The 18,393-nt window shown below is 41.5% G+C and overlaps 1 protein-coding gene across 9 annotated transcripts in view; it reads right to left on the bottom strand.

Annotated features, from left to right (window-relative positions):
• The window catches only part of LOC106652910 (membralin), a 68,090-nt gene extending 50,088 nt beyond the window's left edge, over positions 1 to 18,002 (bottom strand). The window contains exons 1-9 of one of the 9 annotated variants that reach the window (XM_023459238.1): positions 17,589 to 18,002; positions 15,119 to 15,484; positions 14,801 to 15,036; positions 14,515 to 14,725; positions 14,308 to 14,449; positions 13,982 to 14,225; positions 13,811 to 13,901; positions 9,254 to 9,311; positions 3,870 to 3,953 (exon numbers count right to left, since the gene is read on the bottom strand). In XM_023459238.1, coding sequence (XP_023315006.1) covers positions 3,870 to 3,953; positions 9,254 to 9,311; positions 13,811 to 13,901; positions 13,982 to 14,225; positions 14,308 to 14,449; positions 14,515 to 14,725; positions 14,801 to 15,036; positions 15,119 to 15,343 — 1,291 coding nt within the window. In that variant the 5' untranslated portion in view covers positions 15,344 to 15,484; positions 17,589 to 18,002. Of the gene's footprint in view, positions 1 to 3,869; positions 3,954 to 9,253; positions 9,312 to 13,810; positions 13,902 to 13,981; positions 14,226 to 14,307; positions 14,450 to 14,514; positions 14,726 to 14,800; positions 15,037 to 15,118; positions 15,485 to 15,568; positions 15,708 to 15,728; positions 15,747 to 15,769; positions 16,094 to 16,261; positions 16,568 to 16,897; positions 16,989 to 17,588 lie in introns of those variants that run through there. The other 8 variants (XM_014372082.2, XM_014372079.2, XM_023459237.1 and 5 more) reach the window with 8 other exon arrangements.
• Between the last annotated feature and the right edge of the window lie 391 nt (positions 18,003 to 18,393).

Genomic DNA, 18,393 nt, shown 5'->3' with positions numbered 1-18,393 from the left:
TTATAGGTCAAAAAATTCTTCGAGGAAATTGTTGCGAAGTTAGAATTTTGAATTGGTTCGAATATTGTAAGGATAACGCATAAACAGATAAATCGGTAACTTAATTGTAAACAATAACGTCCTAAACGATTTCGACATCGTCCCTCGACGCACTGATTCTGTTTACAGTGAAAACAAATTAGTTTTAATGTTGTCTTTTCCGATATCACCGTTCAATCTTGTCTTTGCTGTTATACCAAACAGATACATTTTACACATTTAATTTTGGACACAAACTGGATAAAAGTGAGAAAAAATCCAAGGAAGTTATCTCGAAAGATAATATGAATAAGCATGACATTGTTGTTTCAAGCAACAAAAAATACGTTTGTGATGTTTGTTATAAGGCATTTAGACTAGAATCAAGTATGATAAAACACCAAGACACAATTCACAATGATCAGAAAGAGTACGCGTGTGAAAACTGTTCGAAGATATTTGAAAGTAAACAGAGTTTATTGGTACACATAAAAGCAGTACATGATGGTAGCAAAGATATTGCCTTCAAACAATTCAAAAATTACTCATGTGACAAATGCGAAAAGAAATTCGGACGAAAATCGGATTTGCTTCGCCATCAAAAAATAGTTCACAAAGGCCAAAAAGATTACGAATGTGACACGTGCGAGAAGAAATTTGGACAAAAAATAGATTTGTTGAAGCACCAAAAAGTAGTCCACGAAGGTCGCAAAGATTACGCATGCAATACATGTCAGAAGAAATTCGGACATAAACTGCATTTGCTCAACCACCAAAAAATAGTACACGACGGTCGCAAAGATTTTGCTTGCGACTATTGCGAGCAGAAATTTGGAGAAAAATCGAAATTGATTAGGCACCAAAAGACAGTACACGAAGGTCGCAAAAATTACTCATGTGACAAATGCGAAAAGAACTTCGGACAAAAATCGGATTTGCTTCGCCATCAAAAAATAGTTCACGAAGGCCAAAAAGATTACGGATGTGACACGTGCGATAAGAAATTTGGACAAAAAACAGATTTGTTACAGCACCAAAGAACAGTCCACGAGGGTCGTAAAGATTTCTCATGTGACAGGTGTGAGAAGAAATTCGGACGTAAATCAATTATGCTCTTACACCAGATGACAGTACATGAAGGTCGGAGAGATTTTGCGTGTGACCAGTGCGAAAAGAAATTCGGACATAAATCACATTTGCTTCGCCATCAAAAAATATTTCACAATGATCGCAAAGATTTCGCTTTCAAAAACTTCAAAAATTACGTATGTGACAATTGCGAAAAGCAATTCGGACACAAATCGAATTTGCTTCGCCATCAAAGGGTAGTTCACCAAGGCCAGAAAGATTACGGATGTGACACGTGCGAGAAGAAATTTGGACAAAAAACAGATTTGTTGAAGCACCAAAAAGTAGTCCACGAAGGTTGTAAAGATTACGAATGTGACAAATGCGAAAAGAAATATGCACACAAATCGCATTTGCTTTGCCATCAAAAGATAGTTCACGAAGGTCGAAAAGATTTCGTATGTGACAAGTGTGAGAAGAAATTTGGACTCAAATCAGATTTGTTACAGCACCAAAGAACAGTACACGAAGGTCACAAAGATTACGCATGCAACAAGTGCGAGAAGAAATTTGGGAAAAAATCGCATTTACTTCAACACCAAAAGACAGTCCACGAAGGTCTTAAAGATTTTGTATGTGACAAGTGTGAGAAGAAATTCGGACATAAATCGTATATGCTCTTACACCAGAAGACTGTTCATGAGGGTCGCAATGATTTCGCATGTGATAAGTGCGAAAAAAAATTTGGACGAAAATCTGATTTGCTTCGCCATCAAAAAATAGTTCACCGAGGTCGGAAAGATTACGCATGTGATAAATGCCAGAAGAAATTCGGATCTCGAGGCCATTTGAAACGACACCAAAAACTGGTTCACGAAAATCGCAAAGATTTCGCATGCGACAAGTGCCAGAAGAGGTTTGGAGAAAAATCGAAATTGATTAAACACCAAAAAAAAGTTCAAAAATGTTGTAAAGAAAACATGCCACTAATGCGAGAATTAATTATGATTGACAATTGTAAATATGAGTTGATACTTATGGATATACAGGAGGAGGATTAAATATAGAAACCCTTGGAATTCTCGCACAAAATTTCATTTCCGACTTATTTTTTCACAGGGAATTCACTGGTGACTTTAGATTTGACCTTGAATATAAGCTCAAAGCTACAGCGAACCAGAAAAATTGTTTTAACAAGTTGAAACCCCTGATTTTTATTAAAGATTTGAAAAGAGCAGAAATTTTTACGTTCGACCGTGTCTTTGAGCTTATGTTCAAGATCAAATCCAAAGTCACAACTGGATTCCCCTGTGAAAAACTATGTCGGATATGAGGTTGTCGATTTATTTTCCTAACTTATACTGCGAGATATCCAGGGATTTGCTTATTTATTCCCGACCTCGTGTATATATTTTTAATTTTAATAAAAATTGGACGGAAATGTTTGAGTTTATCTGATATCCACTATCAATACACCTTTGTTCACTGTCTTTGTAGTGATATGATCAGTAATAACAATATCTTGCCTCAAAAGAACCGTGGAAACCATTTGATAATTTCATTTAAACCAACACTTTTTCTAATTCATCACTTCTTCCGTCTTTTAACTTATGCAGGATTCTTGAAAACAGCTTTTACTTGTTTTCTTGTCCTATATCGAGTAGAAATTCTAAAAACGAGTTTGATAGTAGAATTATAGATAAATATGAATAATATGTTACGATTATTGATATATATCCTTACATTAATAATAGCCAAATGGCCAAAAAATGATCGTTCATTTATTAAAATACATTAAAATTATATGGTTTATTTTAGACGATTTTTCTGTAATAATTATTTAGTTTAATTAATTAATTACAAGTATTGGTAAAAATCAATTTAATTTTTTTGTAAGTTTAAACTATAGTTTTAAACCGCTTTAAATGCAATAATTTAAGCCTCCACCACTAGATGGCGGGTAAGTTTATCTTTAAATCCACAAGGAACAAAGTGAAAATAATTGTGTAAGACAAAATTAGGGTTTTGAAAAAAATTTAGTACTCATCACTTTAATTACGATTGTACTACTTTGAGCTTTCGTCTCTAAATGGCAGTTGCATACAGTGGGGGGTCATGGAGCATAACAATCATGCCATAGCGTAAATTTGGAGAAAAGGAAATTTGCTCTTACATCATAAGAATAGTGCACGAAGGTTGCAAAATACGCATGCGAGAAATGCGCGAAGAAATGATGATTGACAATTGTAAATATATCTATCGATAATTATATATGCTTTTTTCTAACATTATAGTTAACATTTTGCTGTAATTATTATGTCTTATTTCATATTATATTTGATTTAGGCCAGAATAACTAAAAAAATGTATAGTGGATATCCGGTAGACTAACCGACTCAAACATTTACCAATTGTTATTAATAAATTACGTTATACGTCGGTGGTACTCGAACTATTTCTTTGCTGCCCTCGCATCCCTTTTTTTTCAACCCGAGACGTCAGCCAAAGCCTCTCCACTTTCGTTGCTTTATCTGCCTTCGCAAGAGACGGACAGAGAGAGAGAGACGATGAAATTTAACGCCACTACGACGCGTACAACAGGTGAACAATTCGCTTTGGTATTTATAAACGGAACTCGGCAATTTGTCCGTAACCGTGTGCAGCGGCAGATCGTCCGAGCGTCGGGCGCGTCGACGGCCAACTTTTCCGTGCGTCGATTTATATACGGGGGGGGGGGGGGGGGGGGGNNNGGGGGGGGGACGAAATAATTTTGCTGTACTTACCGACAAGCGCTAAAATCACAGTAAGAAGAGAGGCGACTGGAAACGACACGGTGGCGTTGAATTCCAACATTTGTAAAAGGTCCACTGCAAAGAGAAAAAAGAAAAAATAGAGATTGCACAATTAAATCATTTTTACGTTTATTTATGTTTTTTCCTTCGGTTCAACTTGCGCTACGCGAATGCGTAATTTTGCGCATGTGAACAAAATTAATCCTATCAAGTTTCTAGTCCGGTCAAGTTTGTACCCTCCTCCTCCTCCCCCTTGGAAAGCTTTGAGTACTGCTACGCAAAGACGAGAAAAACTCATTCACTGCATTATGAACTTTATATGCGTCGTACGCTCTAAATATTTATATTGAGCGCGCGCCGCGCTCTCTCAAAGGCTGAAAGTTCAGGGAAAAAGAGCATGGAAAAAAAAAGAAAATTACACCCTGCGTGTACTCCTCTGCTGGATTAGATGTTGGATATTTGCATGAGTAACGAGGCTACGGTATGTCATGAATGAACGATTAATTACCATACATCTTGCACCAGCTTGAAAAAAAAAACTTCACAACTCTCATTTATCTAGATGCGGTATTGGATTTATGAACTGATTGCCCCTCTTCGCCGAAGGAAAAATGTATTATCAATCACTAATCTTACGAATGCCTATGGGTCTTTCAAGTGCCCCTAATCCTAATAGCTGTAACATTTCTATCGATGTTTTAAAGGAGGTAGTGAATTTATAATAACTCTACATAAATTTGATAATTGAAAAAAAGCGTAGAAAAGAAGAGCATTTCAGGATCGTGGCGTAAAACAACGAATCAATATGGAGCCCCTTCGAAAATTTTAATCCGAGTCTCAGTTGCTCGGGACACGCGTACAGCATTAACTTCCTGTGTTTATATAAACAGATAGGTATATATCGTGGTGCCGCACGTACCAAAGCCAATGTTCACTTTGGACATCTTACGTACGAGCGCCCGAAAATATATAAACGCACGGCTGGGTAGTAGAATATATATATATTGTATCACTATGTATCAAAGCTGATTATGTAAGCCTCCGAGAGTCTGATGGGCTGACTGTTTTCTTATGTTAATTTTCATATTTCGGCCGATTATACTGGGAAAATACAGCGCGCGAATTATTATATCTATACGTGCAGTGTGTCTTTTCTTGCTCGTCTCTCTCTCGGCTCTCGCGCGAGTAATAGTCTTTTGTTGTTCTTTGCGATCATCGTTTCGCTCGCTATTAACGGCAGGCAGCAGCGACGAGGTAAGTTTTCCAGCGCGAGAAAACATTAAAACGCATTATGCTATTCATGAATTGCTATTGAACGTCCTGGATGCCGAACTTGTTTCCCGTAGTTTTCACGACAAAAAAATTAAATGTTCCAAAAAATGCATAATAAAGCGAGAGTGCTCGAGTGACTATACGAAATGAGTAATATTCGGAAAGTATTTTAAAGTGCAATCATTATTATTTTCATTCGAGATTATGACATAATCTCCTCCGAAAAAAAAATGAAGCGCTGAACTTGCCTAATTACTTAAGCTCGAATCATAATAACAAAAAGTTGGTCCTCCCCTTTTGCACTCTTTCTCTCTCTCAAAAAAAAAAGGAGGAAATGATCCAGCTCTCGTTCAAAAACGATCAACTAGCAGCGAACGGTATATCCATTTGAATTTCCTTCGTAGTTGTTTTGGTCATGTTATAAGTTGGAATTAAAATCCGTCGGCTCATTAGAAATAGCGTCGATTGATGCGCGTCGAGCTTTCGTGCGGGTGTTTTTTTAAGCGGAAAACGTAAAGAAATTGCATCTTAGAGCGGCCAAAAGAAGAACACGAGTCGCTTTATATATCTCGCTGACTGTGTACAAATCAGCACGTAAATACTCATTAGCCGAGATTACCTTCGTTACCGGGGCATTATTCCAAAGAGCCGACGATTGTCGTTATATTAACCTCTCTCTCTCTCTCATTCTCTCGCACAAACACACGCATACAAACATTGGCTATGCGCTGGTATCTGTGCACATGCAGGTGAGCCCACCTCCCCTCTTTCTCTCTCTCTCTGATCCGTGCAGGCCAGGTAACATGAACGAGCTAGAGAGAGAAAGAGCAACGATACAGTATTAAAGCACAGAGAGCTTCTATTATACGAGTGAGCGTGAGAGAGAGTTGAACTCGTCGTCGATTATGACGATGACCCAGCATCGCGCCCAGAGTATTCGCCAATAACATAGACAACTGGCTGCTGCTCCCTCACCGGCCCTCCATCCTCCTCTACCTCATCCTCCTCTGCAGGCGTATTTCCTCCCCTTCGTAATAATAGCAATTAAACCGTCGACTCGGCTGTTACGTAATCTGTGTATCTTTGGATTTAATGCCCGAGGGTTGCTGCTGTCGCTCGCTCGCTCGCTCGCTGCTGGAGAGAGAGACAGAGACAGAGACAGACAGAGAGCGTCCTTTGATGGATTTTACGCAGATTTTTTCATTCGTTTTGTCTTTATTATTACCACAGAGATAGTGAGTGAGTGAGAGGAGAGAGAGAGAGAATGGAGAAAGCACCAAATAGCACCCCCCGCGAGCCGTAATTAATACCTGGGCTAAAAGCTGATTTACGATAAAGCGCCATCGAGATAGATTGATTTTTCAACATATAGATTATATATTTATGGTGAATGGGAAGATTTTGCTCATTATTGCTCGTAATTACAACTACGTACAATTAAAAAAATATATATCGAGTTTATTTCTCTTTTGTGTCCAACTACATACAAGCGATTTCCCTTTTTTATTATTCGAATTCGATTTTTATATACATAATTTGCCCCACCACGCTACTTGGATTATACAATGTATCTTACAAAGCCTAAATTATCAAAAAATGCACGAAATATATGGTACGATAACGTGAGAAAAATCAAATCTCGACTCTAAGTCCTTTTTACGAGCTTGATCCAGCATCCGTCCTTCATGACGGTATTGAAATTTTTTTTACTGTACACCGGCGGATCGGCGGTCTTCGCGTCGAGCTCCAACGCGAAGCGGCGCAAAATATCGAAGAACAGCACTTTGGTCTCCATCAGGGCGAAGCGATTGCCGATGCACTTTCTCGGACCGGCGCCGAACGGCAGAAAATTGTAATCCGTGATGCCGCGCTTCCGCTCGTCGCTGAACCGCTCCGGATCGAATCTCTCCGGGTCCGGATGATTTTCCGGGTCGCGTTGGATCGCGTAAATGGGTATGACCACCTTCGTGCCCTGTGGAACTCTCGTACCCACGGAGCAGCCTTCCCTGTGCGGCGGCAAAGTGATGGCGTTGAGACAGGTGCGATCCGTCAGTGGCGTCGGCGGATACAGCCGCAGGGTCTCGTTCACCACCATGTCGAGGTATTTGAGGTCTCTGATTCCGTCGTAAGTGAGGTCGCCGTTGGTCGCGATGTACTCGTCCACCTCGGCTCGGGCTTTCTCCTGGATGTCCGGATTGCGGGCCAGCTCGTAGGCCAAGAAGCACATGAGATTCGAGGCAGTGTCGAAGCCCGCCGAGTAAAAGATGAAAGCTTGGGCGATGATGTCGTCGATGCCCACCTCGATCCTCTCGTCGTCCAGGCGGCCCTCCTCCTCCTGTTTGCGTCTGGCTTCCATCAGCATGTGAATCATGTCCGCGCGTTCGGAGCCTTTCTCCTCTCTGTTCCGCACCACCTTCGTCACAACTCCCTTGAAGAATTCGTCGTCGGCCTTGGACAGAAATCGGATTCCCAGAAAGCGCATGAGATTCGGCACGAGCTTGTACGAGACGAGCTTGACGAATTTCCACAGGCTCACGGACGACACGGAGCCGCGATGGCCGCGCACGAGAAACTCGTTGTCGCGATCGACCATCGAGTTCACCTCGATGCCCAGAGTCGTCGAGGCGATCACGTCGTTGGTGTATCTCGACAGCGCGTCCTTGCACTCGATCGACGCGCGTGCCTCGGGATTCGCCGCGAAATACTCGACGAACTCGGCGCTGCAGCGCTTGACCAGCTCGAACATCTGCTTCATCTTGAGCGCGGTGAAGTTGGGACTGAGCAGGTTGCGAAAGTGACGCCAGCGCGAGCCCTTGAGCGAGAACAGATTCTTGCCGAGGATCGGGTCCATTTCCTCGGTGACGAAGGCGGAATGATTGGAGAAGTCGTTGAAGTGCTTGACCATGATCAATTGCACGATCTTGGTGTCCTTTACGACGATGACGGGCGTGGAAAAGTCGGAGGCGCCGAAGTAAGAGGCGCCCGGGAAGGACCTGTAGAGGTGTACCATGTGATCCGGAAGCGATTTCAGCTTGAAGAAACACTTCCAAAAGTGACCGATGACAGGCGCGGAGACGAGAATGGGCAGGTGACGCTGCGTCCAGAATTCCTCGTACTTTTTTGATCTCAGCTTTTTGATCAAACAAGCAACGACGAGAGCCAAAAATCCACTGATCAGAAAACTCGCACAAGCACTCGATCCGGATTTCGCATTGATGGGATTGGTCCACGAGTATTCGGTCATGTTGGCTGCTCGATTATTCGACCGTTCGACAATTTTTATTATCACTTACAAAAAGTATCGATCTAAGTTTTCGAGCTTTCGTCGGATGGTGTAACGGCGATAAATTCAGAACAACGACTGTTTGGCAATTTGTTTGCCGCAGCATCTATATATATGTGTGTCATTGTGATATAAATTAGAGTGAAAAAGGGATGACACCGCGCGATTCGCGTTACCGTATACGTAACGCGTCTGTGTTAACTCTGTACACTTTTTCTCTCTCTTGCTTCGCTCCCACCTTTTTTTTGCGCGAATCACGATGTAAGAATCGCAAATATGTGTGTTCCTCTTTCTCTTTTATCATAAGTAACGATTGATAAAGGCACGAAATACGGAAGTTCTATTAGCGAAGTTGTAAAAAAAAAAAATAAATAAAAATACAAAGATATTTGAATGGCTCGTTTGACGTATAAGGATGCACTCGAGGCGTTCGTTGCACTCGTGCTCGTAGTAAACGCATAAAACTGCATAATTCAATGGAATGAATGCAAAACAAGCTTATCTCTCGTCTTCGACGACTCTCCGTCTAGGTATCGTTATCGTGCATAAGCGTAATCGAAAACCGAAAATTTGATAACATTTCAGTCTGTACTGATTAATGCTACATTTAGCAATTATCAATTTGGGTCGGCCAATTAATAAAAAAAAAATTTAGCGAACGTGCAAATGCGTGTGTAAGTCGTCTCGACTGAAGGTTCAACTTTTTTTTTGAGTTCAACAACCTCAAATTTTTATATTTTTACAGTATATATTTTAAATGCTCTGTTTTCATCATTTTGACTCGTTGTGATTGAATTAAATTTAAAAATACTTGACTTACCTATAAAAACGAAGATTTGATGGTGGGAGTACCTCAGCAGCATCGAAATGGACACAGTCTGAAAAAATATGATGATTATATAAAAGTTTCACATTGATACACTGATACATTGGTTGTGCATGCATATTATAATGAAAATTATTGGTACATTGATACATTGATTGTGCATGCATATTATAATGAAAAATATTGACTAGATAATTGATGTACTATTTTGAGTATTAAATAAGATCAATATAAATGTCAATTTAATACTGTAAGAAGTAAGAAGAGGATTTGGTTGTATGTGACACGCTCTTCAAATTTCAAACGATGAAAAACGTACTGCATTCGTTCGCATATACTAATATTAGGAACAACACATTAGACACACCCACTAATCATAGAAACCGTTCTTCGACTTATATGCAATTATTTTGACTTTGCCACTTGTAGATTTACAGATCAAGGTACTCGCCATCTAGTGTCAGAGACTCAAATTATCCCATTACAAGAAATCGAAAACTGGTCTGAATTTTATGAACCAATAAAATCGTTATTTTCAAATCATTTAAAATGTGTTTAATATTTTTCACGTATGATGTTAACAGAAAAATCACCAAAAACAACCCAATTAATAGTAATGTAATTTGAAACTGTTCAAACGATCATTTTTTTGATTACGAGGCCACTATTAAAGTTAAGCATTTCTGCCAGCGAGATATACATTCGATTAATAATCATCGATCCACGATTACTCAATCAAAATAGAAATCGAAGATATTTTATTTTGCACACAACGACGAGAGTCTTTCATATCGCCATCTGTCATCGTCATTTCGCCGTCGAGTATTATGACACAATTTATTCTCCGATAAGCCGCGCGCGAGTTCGTCGACCCTGCACCGCCGATGTACAAGCTTGGATGCCACTTTTTTTTTTGCAACCGTGGGTCAACGATCTCTACGAGCTTCCACGAGCGAATCCATCCTGGAGAGTGCGGGGATATTCGAACGTATAACCGCGCAGCCAGTACGGTGCAAGATTACGAAAACAAATCCATCCCCGGGCTTCTTATATAGGTGCGCGATTCGATTTCGAGACAAAATGCGGGGTATCGCACACGTAATACTTGGGAATTCTACCGAAGCACCACCGCGAGAGGTGCGAGAGAGAGAGAGAGAGAGAGAAGCTGCTGCTGCCGCTGCAACGGGCATAGGTATTACGGAGCATGGAGTCTTTGTACACGCGACCGAGTGAGAGAACAATCGCGGCGTGCAGCTTTTCCGTGCTGATACACGTGACCCAAGAGAGAGAGAGAGAGAGAGAGAGAGAGAGAGAGAGGCCTGAAATGCATTATATACATTGTACGCGTGTTTATATTTAAAGGCCGAAACGTCGCCGTCACGTGCCGAGACACGAGAGCGCAACCCTCTCCCCATATACAGGCAGGCAACGGCATCTCTCTTTCTCTCTTGCGCTCCGCAAGTTATATTATACGTATGCGCGCGGGGCTGCTGCAGCCCCTCTCGTTTTGCGCGCGAGTTATACCCGCGCGATATCGCGGCCATAATCGCGCGCATGCCAATATTATATAATACAAGTTTCAATTAAAGCGAGACACGCGGGCAAAGATTCCGATTAGCGCGTCGACGAATTATATAGCGATTGTTATATATACGTACGTGGCAATTCGTACTATATATGCCTAGTTATAATGTGGAGCTTGAATCGACACAGAGCTTGCGGATTCTTCCCAGATGGTAATTAGCCACCGGTGGAAGCGAAAAAAAAATCGTTTATCCAATTACCGGCGGTTTATAGGCGCGCGCACTTCGATAACGATTGTTAAATCAGTGCTGCTGCTGCTGCTACCTCGCGCAATCGGATGATCGCGATTTAGCTGTATACACTGTATGCGTTAAACATTTATTCATCGCAGAGGATCTCTCTCCTGGTAAGCAGCAGCAGCAGCTCAAGAGCCGAGCTTTGACGGATAGCGTTATACAGGTATATACCATACATATAATCAAAAGCATTTCGCCGTGGAGCCGAAAGATTCGCGCTCGTGTGATCTTTCTCCCAATACGAGCGCATAAGCGTGTCGATATACGATTCGACGTGTGTGCGCGCGCGTTATATACGCATGCCCATCTCGATATAATAGGAATATTCATCGCACGTAATGTTATAATAATGATCTGCGCGCGTTATATAACGAGGAATTGGCAACTGCAGGTGTGTAGGCAGCGGCCGTATAGCAACATCGAGTCTTATGAATGGAGATTTATGTAGCAGAATTTCCGCAGATTTGGATTAAGCGCGTTGCAGAGTACAGCCGTTGGTTGGCCGTTTGCGAATATTGTATTTGCATAAAAAGATCGTTATTGGTAAATACGTATGTGCTTCGCGTGCTATATCTATATTATATATACTACAACGAGTCAAATTCCAGCATCGGTCGTTGCTGCAAGCTCGACGCGCAGCACGCGTGCAATTATCAACCACCCGACCCCCGACAACAACAACAACAACAACAACGTGTCATCGTTTTCGACCAGCAGCAACAATAATAGCAACAACGACGGATGCACACGCCGACGATGAAATGACCCAATTTATATATTGCATCGTCGCGCGCAAGCACCGAATTATTATAAACGCGTTGGTGCGGCGCGCAGACGGCGATGATCATTGCGATGAACGTGTCCATCGTCGTCGTGTCCATACGTTATATATGTATGTATGTATTTAAATAACGATGATGACACACACACATACAGCGACGCACGATCGTCGCGCGAGTTCTCGCGGATTGCCCGACGCACACATTTATATATGTAGGTAGGTAGGTAGTAGCGGCGAAAGCTCAGCGCGCGCCTAGATAACAGCTTTATACTGTCAATTCGATAAACTGTCAGTTTGCCCGGGATAATACATTTTTAATGATAATTCGCCGTGATTATGTGCCTTTCGGATTCGTGTGAATGTGTGTGTGTGCGCGCATACGTTGAAAATGTTGAAATATCTCCGACTCGATTCAATTTCTCATCGCGCGACGCTCCGCAGTATAGACGCATATATACGAACGCGATGTATATGAAATCGCGCGTTAAAAAAAAGCTCACCCACCCCGTATACATATAGGTATAGGTACTTGTAAGGGAGGAGGTAATTATTGCCATACTCTTATTATACGCGCGCCTAAAACAAAACCTCGAGGAGTTGGGTAACACAACAACAACACATCGCGTTACACCCAATGGCTAGTAATACGTATTCCCTGTGTATATTATATCCTCGAGCTCAGGGGGGGTTGGGTGCATATATACCATATACACAACGGTAGGTATGTGTGTGTATGCGTGTGCAACACACTAGAGCCGAGCGCGAGCGTGGAGAGATCTCCTATCCTGTATAATTTGATATCTAATGGCCAGGCGAGCAGCGGCAGCAGCTCGTCCTGCCCATACGTGTGTATGCTTGTGTGTGTGTGTGAGCAGAGAATACACACTGCACAACGCTATATACACACGAGGGCGTGTATATACGCGGCGATACTCGGCGGCAGCAGCCCCGGCGTCACGCGAATAAGACACTCTTAATAACGCTGATTTATAACTACACACACACGGACGCGCGCCTCCGATGATGCCCCAACGGTGGTGGTGCTGGTAGCTCGTGCGTGCTCGCGCTTAGTTGAAATAGATTACCGACCCCCTCCCCCCCCCGCTCCTCAAAGTATAGACGTATCGTCTTGCACGCGACGACGACGACGACGACGAGAGGCTATAGTGCGATTTTTCACGGATCCCCGTGTGTGGGTATATTATAGATCTATGTTGCACGGCTAGTCGGTTGGTTGTCAGCCGCAAGCTCGCCTCGGCGATATTTATATACATTTAACGTGTGGATGACGAGACGTTACGATTTAATTTTCAGTTGTGAAAGACAGTATTTTTGTGTAAACGCGAGGGTACGTTTGTCTATTTGTCAGACCTAATTATAAGCAAACATAATTGGTTCAAAATGAACGTGCAAGGGCACCTCGTTTGCGTTTTTACACAAGGCGCTTTTCAGAGCTTTCGTTTTCTTGATATATCTCATTGTATAATCGAACATTTCGATAATTGACATTATACAGATTATACTGTACTCTTGTCTCTCACATTCGAAATAGTTGCTAAGAAACAACCAACATGATGCATTTGAAATAAATAATAGTTAAAACTGTCGTTTCGATTCTGCACTATTAAGATTTTCAAATTAAGGTAAAAGTGAAAATTATTCAGCTCGTTATCCAATACTTTTAATGATAGATAATCTTAATTTTCACCCCATTAGTTTTAGTATTCCAAATTTTCCCAAAGAATGTGTATCAGTGATCGTTCAACGAAAGCTCGCACGCATTTTCTTCGTTTGCCATCAGTCGCTTGTATGACCATTCGAAAGCTCTTTCACTAGGATACGCAAAACCCTACTTTACCATCATTGAAATTATCTTTATCGGTCGTTACTCTGCAGATCTTTGATAAAGGAAAAATCAATTTCGATACAACAGCAAAAATGATTACTTACGAAAATTAACATGATGAAAAATGCAGCTATGTACGCGGTCCTCGACATCCACATGCTGACGAAACGGTAATGCTCACCAGTAACAACATTTCTGCAATAGAAAAAGATTTTTCATCGGTTCGGTATTTGAATTTCTTCGCAGTACTTGACAAAGTTCATGACGGAATTTACCTTAAAAAACCTTTGTTATCTTCGTGCTCTGCCAACGTTTTTATACTGGCCATTAAAAGATCATCGTATCCTAAAAATTCATCGAGAAAAAATCGTGAAAATGAATCACCGAAACATTTATCGTTCATGGGATCCAATGTCACGATTTTAACAGGAATATTTAATTTTTGTCGAGCAGCCGGAGAAAGCCTTAAAAAGCCATATTCCAAAGAATATTCGACGATATATTCATCATCTGGAAAAACTATATTTAGTTTATAATTGTTACTAAGAGACTACTGCATATGCAATCAATCTTTTAACAACTGAAAAAAGGATTATTGTACCTGCTTTCAAAATTTTCTCGACTTCCGAAACTTGTTCTTTCAAAGGCTGAATAATGTTATCTTTGTCGGCGGTGCTTTTAGTGTCTTGATCGGTAATATTATCTTGCGGTTTTAATGTTCTCATAGTCGCGGATGTTGTTTCCTGAAAAAATCGAACAATTAGAATGGAATAACGATCTTACATTAAACCAACTAATGTGTATTTACGTCTATTCGATCTTGTGAGTAGCCTTCCCATAAGTGGGTTGATAAAAATGGACTCATAGCTGGATTAACTGCACTAAAATTATGCAAGCTATCTAATGTGGCATCTCGTAAATTTAATCCTTTGTCAGACGTACTTAAATTTTGTAAACCTTCATCGAGGGAATGAGAACCTTGGTCGTCGTCTACAGCTGATGGTTCAATATTTATGAAACTACAATAAAAAATATTTGTTTGTAATTAACTTGGACTTGTTAGCTTCATTATAAATGAGTAAACAGAAACTAACCCATCTCTTGCTAATATTCCTAACACAGAACTCAAGTCTTCAACTTTGTCATTTCGTAATTTTTCTTCTTTTGCATAGCTTTTTTCTATATTATAATCTTCTCCGGCATTTCTTAAAATTTCAACTCTAAGTATACCATCTCTAGGCCAATCATCTCTTACATGCTCTAAACAGTTTGCTGGTGTCCTTGAAAATACTACATGAATATACACCAGTACAAAAAATGCGGCTATTGCCTATGGATAAAATTATGAAAGATTCAATCAGTGAAATAGTCATAAGTTATTTGTTCATGTAAAATTATTTTGTAAAACTTACTTTGAGTAAAACCATAAATTCAATCATTCGTCGAACAGGTCGTGGAAAAGTTCTTGCATAAATTAATGCAGTTTTGATAAATAAGGCATGAAAAAGCCTATCTCTAACATTAAACAGTGGATTTTGGTTGTTGTTATTTCTGTTGTTATTTCTGTTGTTGTTTATGTTGCCATCGTGGTTCACGATGTGTGCAACCCCCGCAGGTAAATTATCTAACAGCGACATTATTGTAGTTCTCTTCAAAAATATCTACTTTCAACTAATGCTTTAATTATCAAATTTATTCCACCAGTTCAGTATATTCTTTGCATTCACATGCTCCGCATGGTGTATTAACATTTCCACATTGGAGTTTTCAGCAAGCTTCTGTAACAAAATTAAATTAATTGTTTTTAATGTTTTAAAACATTTTTTATACAAGCAAGTAAAAAAGAAGTATTATTTTTTTACATCAAAATAACCATTGATTTCAAAGCAAGGGACTAGTTTTATACTGCTCACTGTCATGCACAAAGTTATTATTATAATTATTATAATAACTCTAATTAGATGAGCTCATTGCAACAAATGATAACAAACGAATGGAAGGTGTCAATGCTTCTATAATAACCTAAATGATATGAGTCAATGTTGAAACTTTTAAAAGCTGACCAGTATCTCAATCGTTGACTTATCCCGTTAAATTAAATAAAAATCACTCAAAGACGTGAACTTAATCAACTAAGCAATCAGTTGAAACAGAAACGATTGATTATAGCGACGAATCTTGCAGCTCTTAATGAATTTGTAAATTGGAGCAGACACCAAAAGCGTGGCAGGAAGTCATCGAGAGGTGCATTTTGTTGTAAAAAAACATTCGACACGACACGGACGTCAATGTCTCAATGTGCAATAATCGCGGAGCAAAAGCAAAACAAAGTTTCTCGCTCTCTCGCTCGCTGTCTCGTAGAATTGCAATGACGAAAACACATAAACATAACCTATTACGCGTCAGCCAAAACAGACAGACGTCGTATCGCACACACTGACATATATACAACACAAAATGATACAGACGATGCTCTGCGTGCTTTTTTTGCTGCACAGAGCGACGGAGCACTTTTTCGAGATTGATAAAGCGAGAAACTCGCAAGTGCAACTCACGTTTGACGTTTTTATTTGAAAAAACGGAAGCGAGACTCTCGCTGTCACTGGTCGACATAAAGTTCGGTAGTCGGTGCGTATGCGTGCAAGGACGTATATAACTTAAGGACAGCGAATTATGAATGTCGTTAAGTCGTTTTCGCGTTGTTTAATGCCTCGTCGATCGGTGTTAGTGAGTTTGTACGTGTGTGTGTGCGTATTATCTCGTATACACACACGCGCGAGTCGGAGTCAGTCCGTGCGTATACGTATATATATATTGGAAATACGGCCGCACACGGGGTGGGGAATTCATATATTACACTCGTGTATATCGCGCGAGAGCTGCTCTGGCGATATCCGCCGTCGCGCGAACACAACATCGGCTCGGCGCGGACCAGCTGACTTTCACTCGCGATTATATTCGCGCAAAATTTCACGAGACTGCGTGTTATGTTATATGTGTGTACACACATACACAGTAGCTGCGTCTCGTCGCACGCGAGCTACCAGTTTTTTACGCGAGAGAAAAAAAAACTCGTTTTCAATGCCGTTTTGGGGGTGATGCGTGTGCACGAAAAAGGAGAAAAGAACGAGGCAGGCAAGTAGTGACAATTATAGCCAGTATAGCATATCCCTATACGCGTTTTTTCTTACGTAAGTCAGTGTAAATCGGCGGCGGCTGGAAAATCACTCCAACGACGGCGTCACGTATCGATACGAACGTCGATCATGACGACGATATATAACGACTACTTTTAATAACGATTAAATTCGTACGTGACGTCGAATTTTATAACGCGTGTGCGGTATATGCAGCTGCCGCCGCCGTCGCCGCGCGCGCGAATCGCGACGTGCACCTGCGGCTGCGGTGTAATCATACGGCTCTGGTCTCTCTTACATGCACATACATGTTGTGTACACACACAGAGACAGACGGACATTGGCCGTCGTCGCGGCGAACGGTAATATAAAGCTACATCATCGACGATGCAGCACGGAGTTGATTCGAGCACGTAGCTCGCGATGCGTTGCGTTACTCGTATAACATTATACGCGCAGACTACGCGTTGATGTGTGTGTGTATATGTATGTATGCGTGTAACGAATTGAATGTGTCGATATGCAGATATAGGAGAAAATTCACAGCTACGGTACAAATGCATGCACATACAGAATTAGCGCGTCGAGAATACGCGATTCGCGCGCGGCCGAATAAGCCGTATTAACTGCTGTGTGCAGTGCACTCGAGTTGACACTGGCGGCCTGGCACGAGGCCTATATAGGCAGGCATATAGGCGCATGAATGCACGAGTTCGAGTTTAATTTGCATCGGCAATTCATTCACCTTTGAAACTCGCTGGATGTGTGTGTTATAATTTGTGCGACTTTGCTGCTGCTGCTGTTGCTGCCTCGACTCGAGCTTCGTTTTACGAGACAGAGAGCTCGGTCATGCAGCGCAAAAATCGTAGCGCATATTCCGATATAGATGTATATAATAGAGCTGATGCTGCTGCACTGCAACGCGCGCACGAGGCTCGGCTCACTACTGCACGTACTGCACCGCACACACACGCACTATATTCTACGTTCACAGCTGTTTTTTGACTCTTCTGCTCCTCGTACGGCGCGGAGGCCGTTGCAACTCGTGTTATATGTTATTATGCACTTGCACTCGCTGTGCGTGCAATGCGACTTGTATATACAGGCAATCGAGATGTGTGACGCTGCAGCCGTCGTTCCGCTCCGTTATTATAAAACTGCACCGCGCGACGACTGACTTTTACACGCGCTGCACACGGCGCGCACGAATGCGCGTTGTGTGTATATATATAAAACCTATCGCGAAAAGTGTCGCAGCTCTCGCGTCCAGCACGGCATATATACACATATATACAATATAGCTATGCGGCTGTAGCACCGCGATGGTAAGAGTTTGTTGCTGTGTCACACTTGTCACGCTGCACCGACCGCTGCAGTTGCGCGTTCACAACGCGCGCGCGCTTCGTAACAGTACACCTGCCCGCTTTTACCTGACACACAACTCGTTTCTTTTTTTTTGGCATTCGTTGTAGCCTCCGTGTATGTACAACCTTTTCCGTTTGCAATGATGACGCGCGAGCGCGGTGCATCTCGCTGCATCAATGTAGGCT

Source organism: Trichogramma pretiosum, unplaced genomic scaffold (genome assembly GCF_000599845.2).
Source record: "Trichogramma pretiosum strain Unisexual culture from Peru unplaced genomic scaffold, Tpre_2.0 scaffold58, whole genome shotgun sequence".
Taxonomy (NCBI): Eukaryota; Metazoa; Arthropoda; class Insecta; order Hymenoptera; family Trichogrammatidae; genus Trichogramma; species Trichogramma pretiosum.
This window is presented reverse-complemented; position numbering and strand designations above follow the sequence as displayed.